The following is a 17128-nucleotide window of genomic DNA, read 5'->3' on the forward strand; positions in this document are numbered from 1 at the left end:
CCAAGAAAGATAAAATCACCCAGTAAGTTCACAACTTCAAGGGCCCGTAAAAAAATAAAATCACATAAAAAAAGTTTTCCGTTTGGCATTTAAAAACTTGCTCTATCCATCAGGTAGCTACCTTAAAAATTAAATTTTATTATTCAGAAGGCTTCAATCGAAAAATTGAAATCTAAATGTGGTAAGTGCAAAAATTTAATTAACATGATGATTAATAAAAACAAATTAAAACCAATAAAAAGGTGTTCAATTACCAGAAATTTTTAAAATAACCCCGCTGTTGGTCAATTCAAGTGCGACACCACCATAAAAAGTTGTTTTTTAAATGTCTGAATGCCCATTTATCATTTTAATGGTTACTTTTGCTATTATGAATTTCCGGGTTATTTCGTCCAAATTGTGGCATTTGAAAAAAGAGAAGATTGAAAAAAGAGTCATAACTCCGAAACTACGAAAAATCGCATAACATACATGGGGGTGATTCGGATAGCCCTCTAGGTCCTCTACCTCCTGGCTTCAGTTCATCCATACTTTTTGGGACACCCTGTATATGCATAATATGCTTGGCGTGTGAATTTTTATTATTAGACTGAAAGTTTTGAAAAGGACCAAGATCTGAAAAAGATTCCAATAAGAAATCAACTGTTAGTGCGTTGCAATCTTGAGCAATGCATGGCACGTATTTAACTTTATTTTTTCTAAATTAACTATGTAGTTTTAGATTATGTTGGTCATCAAAATTATTTATAAGTCTGAACTCATACCATCCTAGTAAAATAAAGTTTAACCAATTTTACAATAAGTATGTATTTAGGGCAGTAACAGTAACCTACAAATTTCGTTATACGAAGCAGGCACACAATATAAAGATGTAGTCGTAAGCTACTACGTACGACTACTATCAGACGTACGTAGCGTACTATCGATTTCAAATATGATCGGATTATTTTTTTTTCTGTTATGTTAGAGCAAACAACCGTGCTGGTGGTTCGCAGTTCGCTTGATGGTAAGAGATCACTACCTACTGCCCATCAACATTTACATAAGGAGTCGTAGAGCCTCTACAAATCTTTACCACTTTTAAAGTATGAGCACAGAATACTTAATAGTAGCTAATGGTATGAGGAAAGGATAATCTAATGATATAATTTTAACAAATTCGAATACGAAGTTCTCATTAGAAATTTATGCATGTGATCGGTGAAGTTATATCAGGGATTATATAATATTCACTTTAATCACACGTTTAAAGCGTCATATTGATAACCACCAATTACAGCACTTTGGTTAACCAATTTCAGTGAATACTTAATCGTGTCAGCTTTAGTGCAATTTAGTAGCGAAAAATAAAATTATTTTATTTTATGTTAGAAATTAATGTACGTGTAAAAATAATTAAGTATGTTATAAATAATCGAATGAATAAAATGAAATGATACCATTTTCATGAAAAAAAACCTAAGTAACACTTGTGATGTGTGATTATGTAATTTAGGTACTAAGTATATTTCCGCCCGCGGTTTTGCCCGCGTTTTCAAAGAAAAACCCGCATAGTTCCCGTTCTTGTAGCATTTCCAGGAGAAAAAGTTAGATAATGTCCTATTCTAGGTAATATTAGTAGCTATAGGATAGAATGATGTAAGCTGTGTTTTTTTTTGTTATCATTTTATTTTTTACATGTGTAACTATACAAGTAAGGATACGACAAAATTTTTACTGAGAAAATGTCAATAGATTTTGGTCTGTCCAGAAAAAAAACGTACAGAAGGAGAGATCGTCACATTTTATTTCTATTTTAAAAAACCCATCTTTGCAGACTGTCTTTGATGATATCACACTTAAAGATCAAACGATGCAATAAAATTGTAATAGTCAATAACTACCAATGTAAACATAATATACCTACCAATTATAACTCCATATTGTGCGGTTTATTGATTTAAAGTTGGCTTTTGAAGTGACTATGAGTTCAAATACGTACTTTTTTAAATTGTTATACAAAACATATTTTTTTAAGCTTTTGCGCAAGCCTTAAGTTTATCGCTTTCGCTTATGACTTGAATACGTATTAGCCACTATTGTAATGAGTTTGTTTAATCTCGATTTAAACTTCATACCGACTTGTGTTTGCCAAGTCCTATAATGGTATATGGTAAGATGCAAAATATTGAAGAAAATCGTCCACGCCGTTACTTTGCCGTGCACTATCTTCTGTTAAGATTTCTGGGCCTAGGTTGGTGGCATCATCCCGATGAAGAGGACACTAGAAATTTTCCAGGAATCTATTTATACTATTCTATATTGACTGAACTTGTGTGGGTTGCCGGTTTCGTTGGACTGGAGACAATAGATCCGTTTGTCGGAGATAAAGATTTAGACCGTTTTATGTTTAGTCTCTCATTTGTCATAACCCACAACCTTACGCTGATCAAGTTGTACATATTTTTCTTTAAGAATAAAGAAATCCAGGAGATTGTTCATACTTTAGAAATAGGCATGCAACAGTTTTATCAAAATAATGAACGAAATAAGAGAACTGTAAAGATAACTCGATTATTGACAGGCGCGTTTTTGTTCTTCGGTTGGATAACAATTGGCAATTCTAATGTGTATGGCATAATACAGGATGTGCGATGGAAACGCGAAGTTTTAAATTATAATAATTCCATGCAAAAGCCACCGAGAACATTACCACAGCCTATTTACATTCCATGGAGTTATCAGTCTAATCAATCGTACGTTTCCACGTTTATTTTAGAAACTGTAGGTTTGCTCTGGACTGGTCACATTGTTATGACAATAGACACATTCATTGGTTCAGTTATACTGCATATGAGTAATCAATTTGTTATATTGCAAGAAGCAATAACAACGGTTTATGACCGCACTGTAAGGAAAGTTACTGAACGCATACAAAGCCATCATAATGAAGATATATCATTGTTGTTAATGCCTCACGAGACTGATATGGAAGATTTGTTAGCAACAATTAGATCAAATGGAAGATTAGAAGATTTTGAAATTGCTTTGGGACATGCTGTTATAAAATGTTTCCGTCAACACCAGTCATTAATTGCGTAAGTGTAACACTAAACAACATTACGTAGCTTTACTTGTACATAAAGTAGCTGTTTAATTCAAATTGATAGCTTCATGTTACCTTAAACTTAATATTATAATATACCTACTTTGCTCATTTTCAATACATTTATCTAAGTACCTACCTACATCTGGCTAAAGTATAGCATTGAAGAACAAGATAATATTATAACTGATTTGGCATGGGTTTAACTTGAGTCAACAGTAAACTACTGTTATTTTAATACGTATCTAGAGTTAATAGCACTATTATACGAGACAAGTAGACAATAATCGGTTGAAGCCAAAGCCTGATACATAAATTAAATAAATGCGTATTTTTATCGAATGGACAGTTACAGTGTCTACATAACATTGTACATATTAATGTACGTCGTAAAACAAGTTTAATATATATAGTACCTAAGTATGTTTTCATTTTAAATTTCTGCGTCGATTAATATTACGTAAAATTACCAAGGAAATGTGTGACAGACTGGAGAAAATTTATGTAGACGTAGCGTAAAAAAGTATCAATTTTGAGGCAATAAAGCGAACCGCTTTCAGGGAGGATACGACACGCAGTAATATCTACGGATTAGGTACATCCCAAATATTGTCACTTGGTTGCTTTTTTCTTACGCCTGAATCAACTTTATCGACACTTCATATTCACTCTTGGTTCAAAATGAAAGACTTCGAGCTTACTTTCCATAAATATCTAGAGTTGTATGAGTGTAATCATAAAAAAAAATTCTATTTTTGTATACTTTGAGAAAGGTGTGATTTACTTACCTTTTTCTTCAACTTTATTAATAAAGACGAGATATATAATTCCTAATTTTTCTAAGGCAATTGTAGTCTACTGTCTAGAATCTAGACTCGAGTAGAACATTAGATTTATAAATATCTAATTACTAAATACTAAATCTAAACACCTTTTATCTTCAAATAATATCCGGCGTATGTAGATATTATATGCTCTTGAGCCTCTTGATAACGTAAAAATGAAATAAACTTGGAACTTCCAACCCATCATTGGTGCAACAAATTTATTTGAGGAAACCCCACGATATAATGTTTTGTTCATAGATATAGTCGATAGAGATAATTATTGTTCTCGATTAATTCAGATGGTTTCTTTTAGATGTGTAGAAAAATTTGCCGCCACGTATTCCTATGGCTTTATGACACAACTATTATCAAGCATGGCTGCTATTTGCGTAGTAATGGTACAAGTTTCGGTAAGTCTAATTACTTAATTGATTATCTTTAACCATCTTTAACTGACGTTGTGGTTATACTTTAACACATAACAGATACTTATAATTAGCTTGAACTATGTACATTATAGCTAGAACGATTTTAATGAAAATAATATCACATCATTTCCCACGTATTTAATTTTACTTGACTAAATTTATTTTACAGCAAGACGCATCTAGTTTTAAATCAATTCGTTTGGTTACTTCTTTGGCTTTCTTCGCGGCGATGATCATACAGCTGGCAATACAATGTTTCACTGCTAACGAGCTGACTTATCAAGTAAGTTTAATATTTATATCATCTTAAGGAAAAACATTAATGCTTTATTGCATATATAAAATATTTTATCATTGAACATTCCTTATTAACTTAGCTACTTCTTACCTTTTTCTTTCAATCCTTCTAAGAAATCGGATTTATAATAAGCATTTTTCAATGTCTTAGAATTCGCAACCTGTTCTCTCTTATGTTTTATTATAATAAAACATACCTCAAATCTTTACCAGGAAAAATATTATCTTGGTTCCCTCCTTCAAGAGATTCGGACTTCAAAAGAAAAAAACCTCACGGTTGAGCATCGATAGACCTTATATTTTTTTAAAACAAGAACAGTTAACGATCTACTGATTAATAAATACCACATGTATAATTTTTTTAAAGAAATCAAAGAGGAATTCAGCATCTTTATCATTGAATGAATATAAACCATTGAGTTACTTGTTCTAATTTAATTTTGGTACATAAAGAATACTAATATGTGTTTCTTCAAATAGATATCTAAGTACTTAGTTATTTCATAAAAAAAATTAAAAAAACATGTTACCTAGGACCTTGAAAAATAGGTACCTAACTAGTAAGCTATTTTTCAAAATTGTTTTTCTATTCGAAATATTTCATTTTAGATAGGTAGAGCGACTGGCAAGTAGGTGGTAACTTAAGGAAATTGATTGATTCATTACTCATTAATTAGGGAAATTAAATAAGTCGTTAATTGTTTTTAGTTGACGGCCCTGCCCTTTTAGAGCAGGCTCCAAGGAGATGTTCGTTTGCAAAAATAGCGGACCTAAATCTGACTTCTGATATATATTGTATAGGTCCCAGACATCCTATAGACAGATGTTGCCAACCAGTTTTGTGGTCCCCCTGCCCGCACCCCGGTAATTAAATATGGCATACAAAGAAAAAAATAAAAATTTCCAAAACATGCCGTGTGGGGTATCAAATGAAAGAGCTTATTGAGTAGATCACGAATATATAGCATACTATATACATTTCTTACACTTTCTCTAAGATTTTTTTGAAAATTTACGAAAATGGTCCATTTTTGAGTTAACTTTAAACCACTATAGATTGAAAACTCATGAATATATTTTTTAAATTATTATTTTAAATAATTAACAATAGTCCATTGTTTACGATTCAATAGTTCGTAATATAATATAAGTGAGCTATGTGGTGGATTTGATGAAAATAACTATATACTATATGAACTTGAAAATATACTCGCCATCTTTGAATGCTCCCCCCACTCCCCCATGCAACTATTTCACTGTACGAAATATTGAATCGTAAACAATGGACTATTGTTAATTATTTAAAATAATCATTTAAAAAATATATTCGTGAGTTTTCAATCTATAGTGGTTTAAAGTTAACTCAAAAATGGGCCATTTTCGTAAATTTTCTAAAAAATCTTAGAGAAAGTGTAAGAAATGTATATAGTATGCTATATATTCGTGATCTACTCAATAAGCTCTTTCATTTGATACCCCACACGGCATGTTTTGGAAATTTTTATTTTTTTCTTTGTATGCCATATTTAATTACCGGGGTGCGGGCAGGGGGACCACAAAACTGGTTGGCAACATCTGTCTATAGGATGTCTGGGATCTATACAATATATATCAGAAGTCAGATTTAGGTCCGCGATTTTTGCAAACGAAACTCCACTGAGAGTCCGGTCTATTTGAAAAAACAACAATATTATTACAACACTAGGTCCCTAGGTACACATTTAACGTGTTCATATTTCTATACTTACTTCGAAAAGAAAAGGGTAGACTATAAAAAAAAATATTAATTTCCTATTGTTCATATTAAATGCTTACCTACTTGTTAAATACAAAGATTTGAATGAGACATTTGTTTTGTTTTTACACTCCAATGGCAATTATAGTTCAAAGTGTAGACCTAGCCTTTTTCACAATGGGTAGCGTTGGGCGAGTAGGCAATCACGATAGTGGATAAGACCTAAATCACAGAATATATAATAGTACTACGTACCTAAATATCTATGTTCGGCCCACATGTGTCTCGGATGTTTATTCATAATGGCCTTAAAGGCGGCTAACATCGACGATCATCTGTTGGGCCAACCTTGCCCATTGTGAAGAGGGCCATTATAAGGAAAGTTGGTTGCAGGCTGGTCGAGTGTCAGAAGCAATAATGCACTGTAAATGGGAGCGCATGCCGTCGCGCCTCCGTCGAATGCTTGTTATAGCCATGGTGAGGACGCAACGCCCGCTCCGCTTAACTGCAGCCGGCTTCGCTAATATGGACAACAATTGCTTTCTAGCTGTGAGTGCAATATGGCAATACACGTATAATAGACATTTTCATACATTCAGTAAAATGAGATCATAGTATTTTGAAGGTCCAAGGTATTCGGTGTTTACTTTGAAGGAATATGTATTACACATGTACATAGTACATACCCGTGTTTTAGGGGTTTTAAATCGATTAGAAAGATGAAATGAATAAATATTTATTGATCGGTGATCCCTAGATAGGAAATCTAGGGATCACCGAAATGCTTGGAAAAAATGGTTATGAATACAAAAAGAACCTAATTCAAAATTACAATATCAAAATAATGAACATTAATTAATGTGCTTATGTAATTACATTTTATAATTACATATCTAATATTAATATTCAGACTCCAGCTGATTTCTAAAACATAAACATAAAAATATTCGATTCCCTGTTGCTTAGCAAACAGACAACAATAGTTAATACGATGTTAATTGCAACAATTGTTCTTCAATTCATACGTTCGCATGGTCTATTTCTAATTCTATGCGTTGTTTACTAGTAGGTATGTACCTACTTATAAATGAAGAAATCATATTATGTATAGATGGTATGTTACTTACTAATACGGTACCTATGCCTACCAGATAACCTCCGTATTTAGTTATTTTTCTAGTTTCCTTTATATCTAGAGCTCCATACAAAAACTTTATACATATATGCACAAAATGTAAAATGTATAAAAAATATTAGCTTAAATAGGTATATTTTGTGAGTACAAAATGATACTTAACATAATACTTACTCCCGTTTTTTTTTAATAATGAATGAGCAAAATCTAGAGATATGAATAGTTATTTTTGAGTATTATTAATATTACTAGTAGCTATATTAAAATTATATTTTATTTTTTCAGATCATGAAAGCTGCATATTCATATTACGCGGTTCTAAGCCAAAAGCAAGTTTAAGCAAACACATGCATGCAATTAGGGAATAAAAGAACATAATATCATTCGAATATTTATTAAACACCATAATTCAAATACAAAAACATGGGACAGATATCCTAATGTAGAAATTAAACTATCACAGATGGTTTTATTTTAGAAAAACCAAAAAACATTGTAAAAGTAGAAAATAAATAAAACTTGTAGCTAAATATAAATAGTTTCTTATTTCAACGAATATAATTATTAATTACCTATGCCTAGGTTATCGTTTTACACAATAAAAAAAATGATTTAATGCAGTGTTAATTGTTATTATAACCAGCATTATGCAATCTACAATAATTATGAGTATATGATTTTTCATACTTGTATAAATCTTTTATTTGTAAGTACCAATAATTTTTAAGTCATAAAATAAGCTAAAGTTCCAAAAGTGATGGTTTGGGCGTAACGGAACGTGATTTACTTGGAGTTTTTACGTTTATGACGGTCATCTCCTCGCACCTGTAAAGTTTAAAAAATTTATAGTATATTATATAATCACGATTTTTTTTAAATATTATATAATATTTTAATAGAAAGACTACGAGCACATATTTTATAACATCGTATGCACATTCAAATAAATAGATAAAAAATAAAATACGTCTTGTCTAACTTTAAATTATTATAATAAGTTATATCTTGCAATTTCACAAATTCTATTTATGTAACCGGTGACGTATAATTCTATTTTTAAATATGTATCATCTATTTTTAAAAATTATTTTTATTAAGTAATTAAAAATGTCAAAAAAAGCAGCAAGTGGAAAACCACTCGCTGCTTTTTAACAACCAACCAACTTTTTGTTCAAATAAAAATTTTAACATATTATTTGAATGTGATCCTATGTAATTGTAGGTACTAAGGAGATATAAGTAAGTACATGTATACAATACAAACAGGGCTTTCCTTTATATCTCGAGAGCTAAGGCCGTAATGTCAGAACAAGACTCGATAATATTCCGATAAGCGTTTTAATCAAATCATTAATTCACTAGCAGTAGGTAAAAAATTCTGGATTATAAGACAAGTAATTAAAGCTGTGACCTAGGACATAATGAAGTCTATAATATATTTGAATCATTTATTTGTAAACAATAGCCAATAAATAATTTTAGTTTTCTTTCTGCAAACTTTGAATAAACCTATAAGATGAACATAGCCTTCCAAATCTTAAAACAGTGGGTCATCTTTATACACAACATTGAAAAAAAAAGAGAAAAAAATACACTACGAATTGAGAAACATCGGCTTTTTTGGGGAACGTCGTTCTTATACTTACTTATCGTCAGTAGCATTGGCAGCATTATAATAAACATCAGGCAGATTGGGCTCATGCTGGGTGAGCAAAGAGCTCCCCGCTCTAGGCGAATGGGGTCCGTGGCTGGCGTAGGGAGAGAATGGAACTGCGGCGCGAAGGGCTGCTAGGATTAGCAGCATACCACCTAGAAAAACTTGTATATACAGTCCATAACTTAAGAACTACTTACTAACAGTATCCGATATTTTGGAAAATAAATGAATATTTATATTGCTAACGTATGGTATCTACATGCCAATGACCACCAATTTTTATTCTGATTTTGTGAAGTGTTTTCTATGAATGAATATGAAAGTAAGAAATATATTTTATAAAAAATTTTAAATAGGAAATATATAAAATTGCATGTTCTTGGAAAATATTTCAAGACAATTTTAATTAAACCACTCTTTCATAGCAGGTAGGTACACATGGTGCATCATTTTAAAATGAAACACAATATGAGAAAGTTTTAAAAGAAAATTTGTGTTGGATTTTTACAAGGGTTTTTATGTAAAAATGTGATATATGACATTTTCTATTCACATTACCCGAGTACGTGATATCACAGTATTATACGTGACGTGAATTTCATATTAAAATAATCATTTAAGGGTCAAAATACACCAGCATGTCAAATAAAATTCATTCAGTGAATCTTCCTCATTTTTTGGCACAAAAACAAAGTTTTTATAAAACTTTTTTACGATATACCTTTAGCCTGTGATATTAAATCAGAGGCGTGTAGACTGTAGTAGACTTGTAAATGAAATAATAAAATTCCCTTTTTGCCGCAGCGTGAGCAAAAAATAACGTCGTATTGAGATTTTTTTTAATAGAGGGAAAATTCTTACGATTATGGCATGCAATAGGAATTGAATAGGACGTATCACGTACCGTATGAAAAATTATGTAGATAGAGAAAAGATTTTTCGGTTAAAAAGTTTATGTTAATACTGCCAAGTGCCATAATATACTGAATACAAATAGTATGAGAATAATGCGAATGATTGTTCATATTATATAAATCATTGTATTAATGACGCATGGTACTTACAATCAGTGGTGCAGGTACTTACGTGTGAATTACATGCATTTTAATGGTAAGTACTTGTTATTATATTTGATAAAACAATTATAATCAATCTTTATAATTAGAATTCATCTCCTATTACGCGTCACGTTTGGTGTTCCCCAAGGAAGCATTCTCGGACCGATCCTCTTTCTAATATATTTAAACGATCTCATTTCTCTCCCTCCTACCGATGCAAATATTATATGTTATGCAGATGATACTGCGATTTTATTTCATGGCCCGAGCTGGGCTGAAGTTTTTCATAAAAGCCAAAAAGGTATGTCCCAAATTATGTTGTGGCTTAATAATAATCTCCTCTCCCTCAATGCTACCAAGACGAAATTTCTATGCTTTCATAAAACCAGGGCAACAGCTCCTAAATCTCTCCCAAAGTTTTTCATTCACATGTGCGGTAAATCTACTCACCACGATAGCATTGGCAGCGGCTGTAATTGTGATCAAATTACCAGGTCAGATTCTATAAAATACCTTGGTGTTATACTGGACGAAAAACTCACCTTTAATGAGCATATTAACGCTATGTCAACTCGAACAAGACGCCTGATATATGTAATGAAAACTCTCAGAACCAAAGTTGATAAGCACCAACTTATGACCATATATAAGGTATTATGCCAATCATTAATAACCTACTGCATTTCTGTATGGGGAGCCGCCTCAGCCTCGGTTATTATCAAACTAGAGAGAGCTCACCGTTCCATTTTAAAAGTTATGCTGCGAAAGCCCCCATTCTATCCTACAGTGTCTCTCTACAGGGATGCTAATGTTTTAAATGTTAGAGGACTTTATATTTTACATGCAATCATCTCAATGCACAAAAAACTCTTAAAATCTAATTTTTACACAAATAACTCGAAACGGCTATTAAGAGCACCAACCCCATTGACCAAATGTTTCTTTTCCAAACGTTTTCAAAATTTTATGTTCCCATTCTTGTATAACAAATTCAGTAAACTTGTTAACTTCCGGCAATTCACATTACTCAATATTAAATCTAAATTGATAAGCATTCTAGTGTCCAAAGACTATAAGCAGACAGAACAGATCCTAAGAATACTTTAACTGTACAATTGTATAAATAAGCATATAACTTTTATTATTATTACTGTGTATTACTTTAAGTGCCCATACCGTACTGATGTTCAAAGTTGCATTGTATTATACGTGTTGGACCCTATGTGAACCTCCATTTTTATTGTATAATCGTTTTATGGCCCCGCGAGACAGGCTGTGCCTAGTGCGGGGTCCGCTGTCATAATCTGTATATATTTTAATAACCTTCTTTTGGCAAATAAATATAATTTTATTTATTTTTTATTTTTTTTATTATTTGGATAAACAATATTACATGCAATAAAATATTAAATTATAAACGACTATGATTATTGAATAAAACGTGCAATTACAGGCAGTAATAACAGTATGTATATGTACATAATGTACATACTGTTATTACTGCCTGTAATTGCACAGAATTTATAGGTATATTTTTATAGGTGTTTATTGGCTACAAAAAACTTAATTGCTTTTAAATTAATTCAAATATGTAGATACATAATTAAGTATGTTAATGATTAGACCTTGCAAGAATAGAAATAATTAGATAGATAAGACTTTTTACAAATTTTAGTTGCATATAATTTAGACGTGTTGTTTTGTACAAAATTAATATTGTTGCATTTTTATAGTTTTGGTATAGCTGTGAAAGAAATATTATATTTAAATGATCCATCCAAACTTACACATTGAAAATATTACCTTTACGAGAATTTAATGTTATAGGTACTAAATAAGTAGTTGTCACACCACTTGGGCATTAAAGGAAGACAACTACAATTAGGGTAGACTGGGTACGATTGAAACAAAGGACGGTTGAAACAACACGAATATCTCGCAAACCGTTGGTGGGGGGGTTAGGGGTCCAAGGGGAAAGTGAAGCGCACAACTGTTCTAAACACGAACCACAATGTTGCGTCGATCTCCGCGCGCTTCAGCTGATTTTATAAGACCCTATTATGTTTGTATGACCAAAAGTAAGTATTTTTGCTTGGAGATTTTTCCAATTATTGGCGTTTCTATTTAAGTGACAGTATTAAGTGTGCGTTTTTGTTTGAAGTGAATCTTGTGGAATATGACATTGTTACTAGTTTTTGTGTATCATTGTTGATACAATTACTAGAACTGTATTTTACCTAAAGTAGGAGTTGGGGACGGTTGAAACATTTTTTTTGGGTACGGTTGAAACATTGTTTTAATTATTTTTTGTATTTTTAGATGCCGATAGTACTTTTAAGAGAGATTTCGGGAAGATAAATAGACTTATCAAACTACAAAGACGCATATGAGGAAGTGAAAACCGGAGATCATTGCGAAAAGCGGCAAAGAAGCACAATTAATCGCTTCTAAGGTAAATTCGAATGCGAGATGACTCTGGCGAGCAAGAAAATAAAAAAAATGGATATAATAGAGGATATAACAATAGAAGGTATAATAATAGAAGGTATAATAACTCAGGAAGTCTACTATTTACACTGACACATCAGATAAGGAAGAGATAAGAAAAGAGCAAGAATTAATATTGAAACGAACAAGAGCTAAGTAAGTGAAGAAGCGATTGGATAGAGGAAAAAGGAAGAAATTTGATGGAAGAAAATGTAAAAGTAACACCGAAGAAGCAAAAAAGAAAAATGTACAAGGAGATATCATCAGAAGATGAGGAGTAGGTACTTCTGTCTTGATTGTAGGTATGTCACCATATTTAGAGAGCAGACCTTATTGTAAAAGAGTTACTTAATTATTGTTAGATTTAAAATAAACAATCAATAAAACATATTTTAATGCTATATTTTGTATTATTCGCATATTTTTTAACTGACCCCAATCACTGTTTCAACCGCCCCTGGTATGGGGACGGTTGAAACAAATCGGATTCATTTTTTTAATTTGATCTGCTATAAAAAATAATACATATGGAACTAAAATCATAGCTCCTATTAGTAGACAGATACATGCTCTTTTATTTAACATATGGGTATGGGGACGGTTGAAACAAATCGGATTCATTTTTTTTAATTTGATCTGCTATAAAAAATAATACACATGGAACTAAAATCATAGCTCCTATTAATAGACCTGGATACATGCTCTTTTATTTAACATATATTTTTCATCGCTCGGGTTATAAAGAGCAAAGTTATGGTCGTTATAAGTGAAATTGTTTCAACCGTACCCAGTATATCCTACCTATTGCTTATAAAATTTCCTTTGATGATGAATCATTTCATATTGTACGTATATAAATATTTATTCTGCGATTATAGCGAACAATTGCATAACTGTTTTAATACCTGTTTATTTTCTGCGACAATAGACAATTACCAGTTTACCTGATACTGTTGTAAGGAGGTAATAAGAAGAATTATTGAGATAAATAAATGATATAATATACCTAATTAATAATATTACCTGATATTGTTGTAAGTAATGTCAGGTTGGCAAACAATAGAGCAGTGGCCGCACACGCGTAGAATGGCGCCCTTGCCCTCCCACAGGACCACCTCATGAAGTCCCAACACCGAAGACCCAGTGTATACTCGCCCCGCCGTCCCAATAGGTCAACGAATAGGGCTATTACCCACATAGTCTCCAGAATAAATACCAGGGTAGCGCCGGCTCTGTGTAGAAAATATTCAGATTACACCACATATAGGTACAAACTACAAATACAATAATTATTATAAATTATAATTATGAAAACAACTGCTCGGGTCTACCCGGGCAAAGTCGCGAAAAGCGGTATGAACCGTTTTTTGCGATAGAATATAATGAATAATTCACTTGGAACAATTGTTTATAGGAACATAATTTGACCCCAGACTTCTCAGGATAGAGATATGTATTGCTTATGTCTGCAAATAACGTGAGTGATACACAGGGCCGGATTAACCCTGTTTTGGTTTCCAGCAATGCAAGTCTGAAGGCCGATTTAAGAAAATAGTTGCAGGATGGACGCATTATAATAATATGTCCAAGGAGCGGACTCTCGCTGTACCTACTTGTAAACATTGCTTTAATCACAGGCTTTAATAGAAAATCTCAATTTTGATGGACATATCAATACTTCTTACCAACTCAAATCTCGACATTTAGGCAAATACCTTATCATTACTTATACAATTAGCATGATAAATTGATAATATGTACCTAACAGTCTATGGTCAAGGGGGCAACTTATAAATTGGTTAAACCAGCAGGTGGAGTAGGCGTAAATCCGTCACTACTTTCACGAATACAAAAAAGCACATTGCACGCAAGTATAATTGCCAACTACCAACATCATAGACATTTCTTAAATGGGTCTACTTACTAGTTAGACCATTCACCGAAGTCAATTAATTACAATGAACTCCACGATAAGAAAAACAAAACAATAACGCACTAACTTTCTCTTAAATGTTTACCAATTTGGAAATTACATTTCATTTAATTTTTAATTCCAGTTTTGTTACATAATACCTATTATGGTAAACACGAGACGCTTAATATCAATGTTTAGCATTTTTAAATACCTACTTCGGTACACATTTTTCAAAAACATGACTAGACAGTCTAGACAATTATATTATTCAAATTATTTCTATTGATGTGATAGTGTGATAATATTTACTACTCGTTACACGCTTTCTAAAAACAGGAATAAAGTTTAGGTACTTACATCAAAGCCGGTGCTAAGTCGTATTGCAATACAGTTAGCTCTGCCCCAGCACCGCTCATTACTGCAATAAAAGTTGGTATTTATTACAATTATTATGTTTTCATGTAAAATGGGATTTATTCATGAAATAAATTAAACTGTTGGTGATTAAATTGATTAGGCCCGGGATTGTTTTGAGAAGAACAACATATTCTTGGTCGAGACAAAATACCTAGTAGTTAGCAACATACATCTCAATGGTAGTTAGTGAATTATTATTGTATAAATGAATCTAATACTTTATGTACCTAGGTAGGTACTTATACTTTATAATTCATAAATTATAATTGGTAAATTCAAAATTCGTGTTTTCGAGAACGGTCCCATCTTTGGCATGATCATTAGATACGATAGGTAGTATTCACTCGTAAATTTTATAAAAACGTTTCGTTTAATCAGTCAGCTGTTACGGTCTATGTTTATCAACATAGTTAACTTTTATGTTCAAATTGTTTTAGGTTGATAAATGCGTCTTACCTACAGCCGTTATGAGACCCCATAATCTGGCTACAGGCTGCAAAAGATCCCATAATCTCGACTCCAAGGTTTTCTGAGGCACATGAACTTTTTTGGTTACATTTCTTATTGGCTCGATCTCTACTTGGCTTGACCCTTCTTGGGTAGCTGATTTCAACTCTTCAGTCATACTATTAGAGCTTCATAACAGTTCTAATTTAATTATATCACGATAACATCGCTCGAATATGTTATTTCCTTATTGGTCTGATTTCTGAATACTTTAAATACCTACGTATGTTCAACGATTTACATATTCACAGATCACATAGCGCGGTTAGAAATTATAGTACCTAGGTACCCTTTATTATATGTAAGCAATCATAGTACGAGATACCGAGCTACCATAGGGTTTGACGCATTTGGTGCACTTCTCAACTTGTACACCATGCTCAAATGGTGAACTTAGCAACTGGTCCACTTCTCAAATGGTACACTTCGCAACTGGTGCTCTTCTCAATTGGTGCACTTCGCAAAATGTGCACTTTTTATCATGAGTGGAGATTTGGAAAAATTGTTTAAAAATGAAAGAATCTTTTGTTTTGCGTAAGTTATTTTCTTAAAAAATACAATCAACCTTTTAATTAGGTACACTCTTACTCAAACAATTTTCAATGATCATATAAAAGTCACCCGTAAGTTATAAAAAAAATTGTGAGAAAGATTTACCTAAGTACTGCAAAATCATTATAATAAAATATATAAATAATTTTAATTAAACTCTGCATAAACACTACAACATTTTTATTTTTTACATATATAAAAAAGTCCCTCGAAATCATATTCATTATCATTAAATAAAAAAAAAATATTTTTTAGCATAAGTTCATAATAAAGATATGATAGGTAGGTATATTGTAATCTTTCTTACATTTTTTTTTAACTTTCGTGTGAATTTTTATAAAATTGAATTTTTTAAAAAACCATCGAAAATTGTTTAAGTAAGAGTGTACCTAATTAAAAGGTTGATTGTATTTTTTTAAGAATATCATCGAAAATTGAAAAAAAATCATCGAAAATTGTTTGAGTAAGAGTGTACCTAATTAAAAGGTTGATTGTATTTTTTAAGAAAATAACCTACGCAAAACAAAAGATTCTTTCATTTTTAAACAATTTTTCCAAATCTCCACTCATGATAAAAAGTGCACATTTTGCGAAGTGCACCAATTGAGAAGAGCACCAGTTGCGAAGTGTACCATTTGAGAAGTGCACCAGTTGCTAAGTTCACCATTTGAGCATGGTGTACAAGTTGAGAAGTGCACCAAATGCGTCAAACCCCTACCATAGCAGACTTATAATATTACGTATTTTAATATCTCAATGTTTACCAAAACAAACTGGCATGATGCCCGATTTCTAATACACTGCACCTTGACCCATCCACAATCTATGTAAAAATACTCATAGAATCTAAATAATCATAAAAACAGAAAATAGAGCAATCCCTTGCTATAATGAAAATAAGAAAAGTGTGTTATCTGCTTTCGCGGGAAAACTAAAGTCGCGGTGAAACGCGCTTCCACGATCGTAGTTGCCGGCAACTGAATGAATTCGACATTCGTCTCCCAAGTTATCCGAGTGATATATCTCGC

At 32.0% G+C, this 17128-nt stretch overlaps 2 protein-coding genes across 3 annotated transcripts; one reads left to right on the top strand and one right to left on the bottom strand.

Annotated features, from left to right (window-relative positions):
* Positions 1-2157: 2157 nt before the first annotated feature.
* On the top strand, positions 2158-7867 carry LOC149485076 (4-vinylanisole receptor-like). The gene is made up of 5 exons (XM_089699827.1): positions 2158-3077; positions 4226-4322; positions 4510-4623; positions 6766-6921; positions 7793-7867. The coding sequence occupies exons 1-5, from the start codon at positions 2158-2160 to the stop codon at positions 7844-7846; spliced, it is 1341 nt and encodes a 446-aa protein (XP_089555953.1). The 3' UTR covers positions 7847-7867.
* An 18-nt stretch (positions 7868-7885) lies between these two features.
* Positions 7886-15880, bottom strand: LOC149485077 (uncharacterized). Of its 2 annotated transcripts, none has more exons than XM_089699853.1 (5): positions 15498-15880; positions 14982-15042; positions 13733-13941; positions 9154-9316; positions 7886-8332 (listed from the first exon to the last, which is right to left on the bottom strand). In XM_089699853.1, the coding sequence occupies exons 1-5, from the start codon at positions 15664-15666 to the stop codon at positions 8248-8250; spliced, it is 687 nt and encodes a 228-aa protein (XP_089555979.1). In that variant the 5' UTR covers positions 15667-15880; the 3' UTR covers positions 7886-8247. The 2 variants fall into 2 exon arrangements, with proteins under 2 accessions (XP_089555979.1, XP_089555978.1); XM_089699852.1 differs by having other exon boundaries at positions 9154-9325.
* Between the last annotated feature and the right edge of the window lie 1248 nt (positions 15881-17128).

Source organism: Colias philodice, chromosome 10, assembly GCF_061535455.1.
Source record: "Colias philodice isolate Cphi_HAF_F1 chromosome 10, ilColPhil1 Martin Lab GWU primary, whole genome shotgun sequence".
Lineage (NCBI taxonomy): Eukaryota > Metazoa > Arthropoda > Insecta > Lepidoptera > Pieridae > Colias > Colias philodice.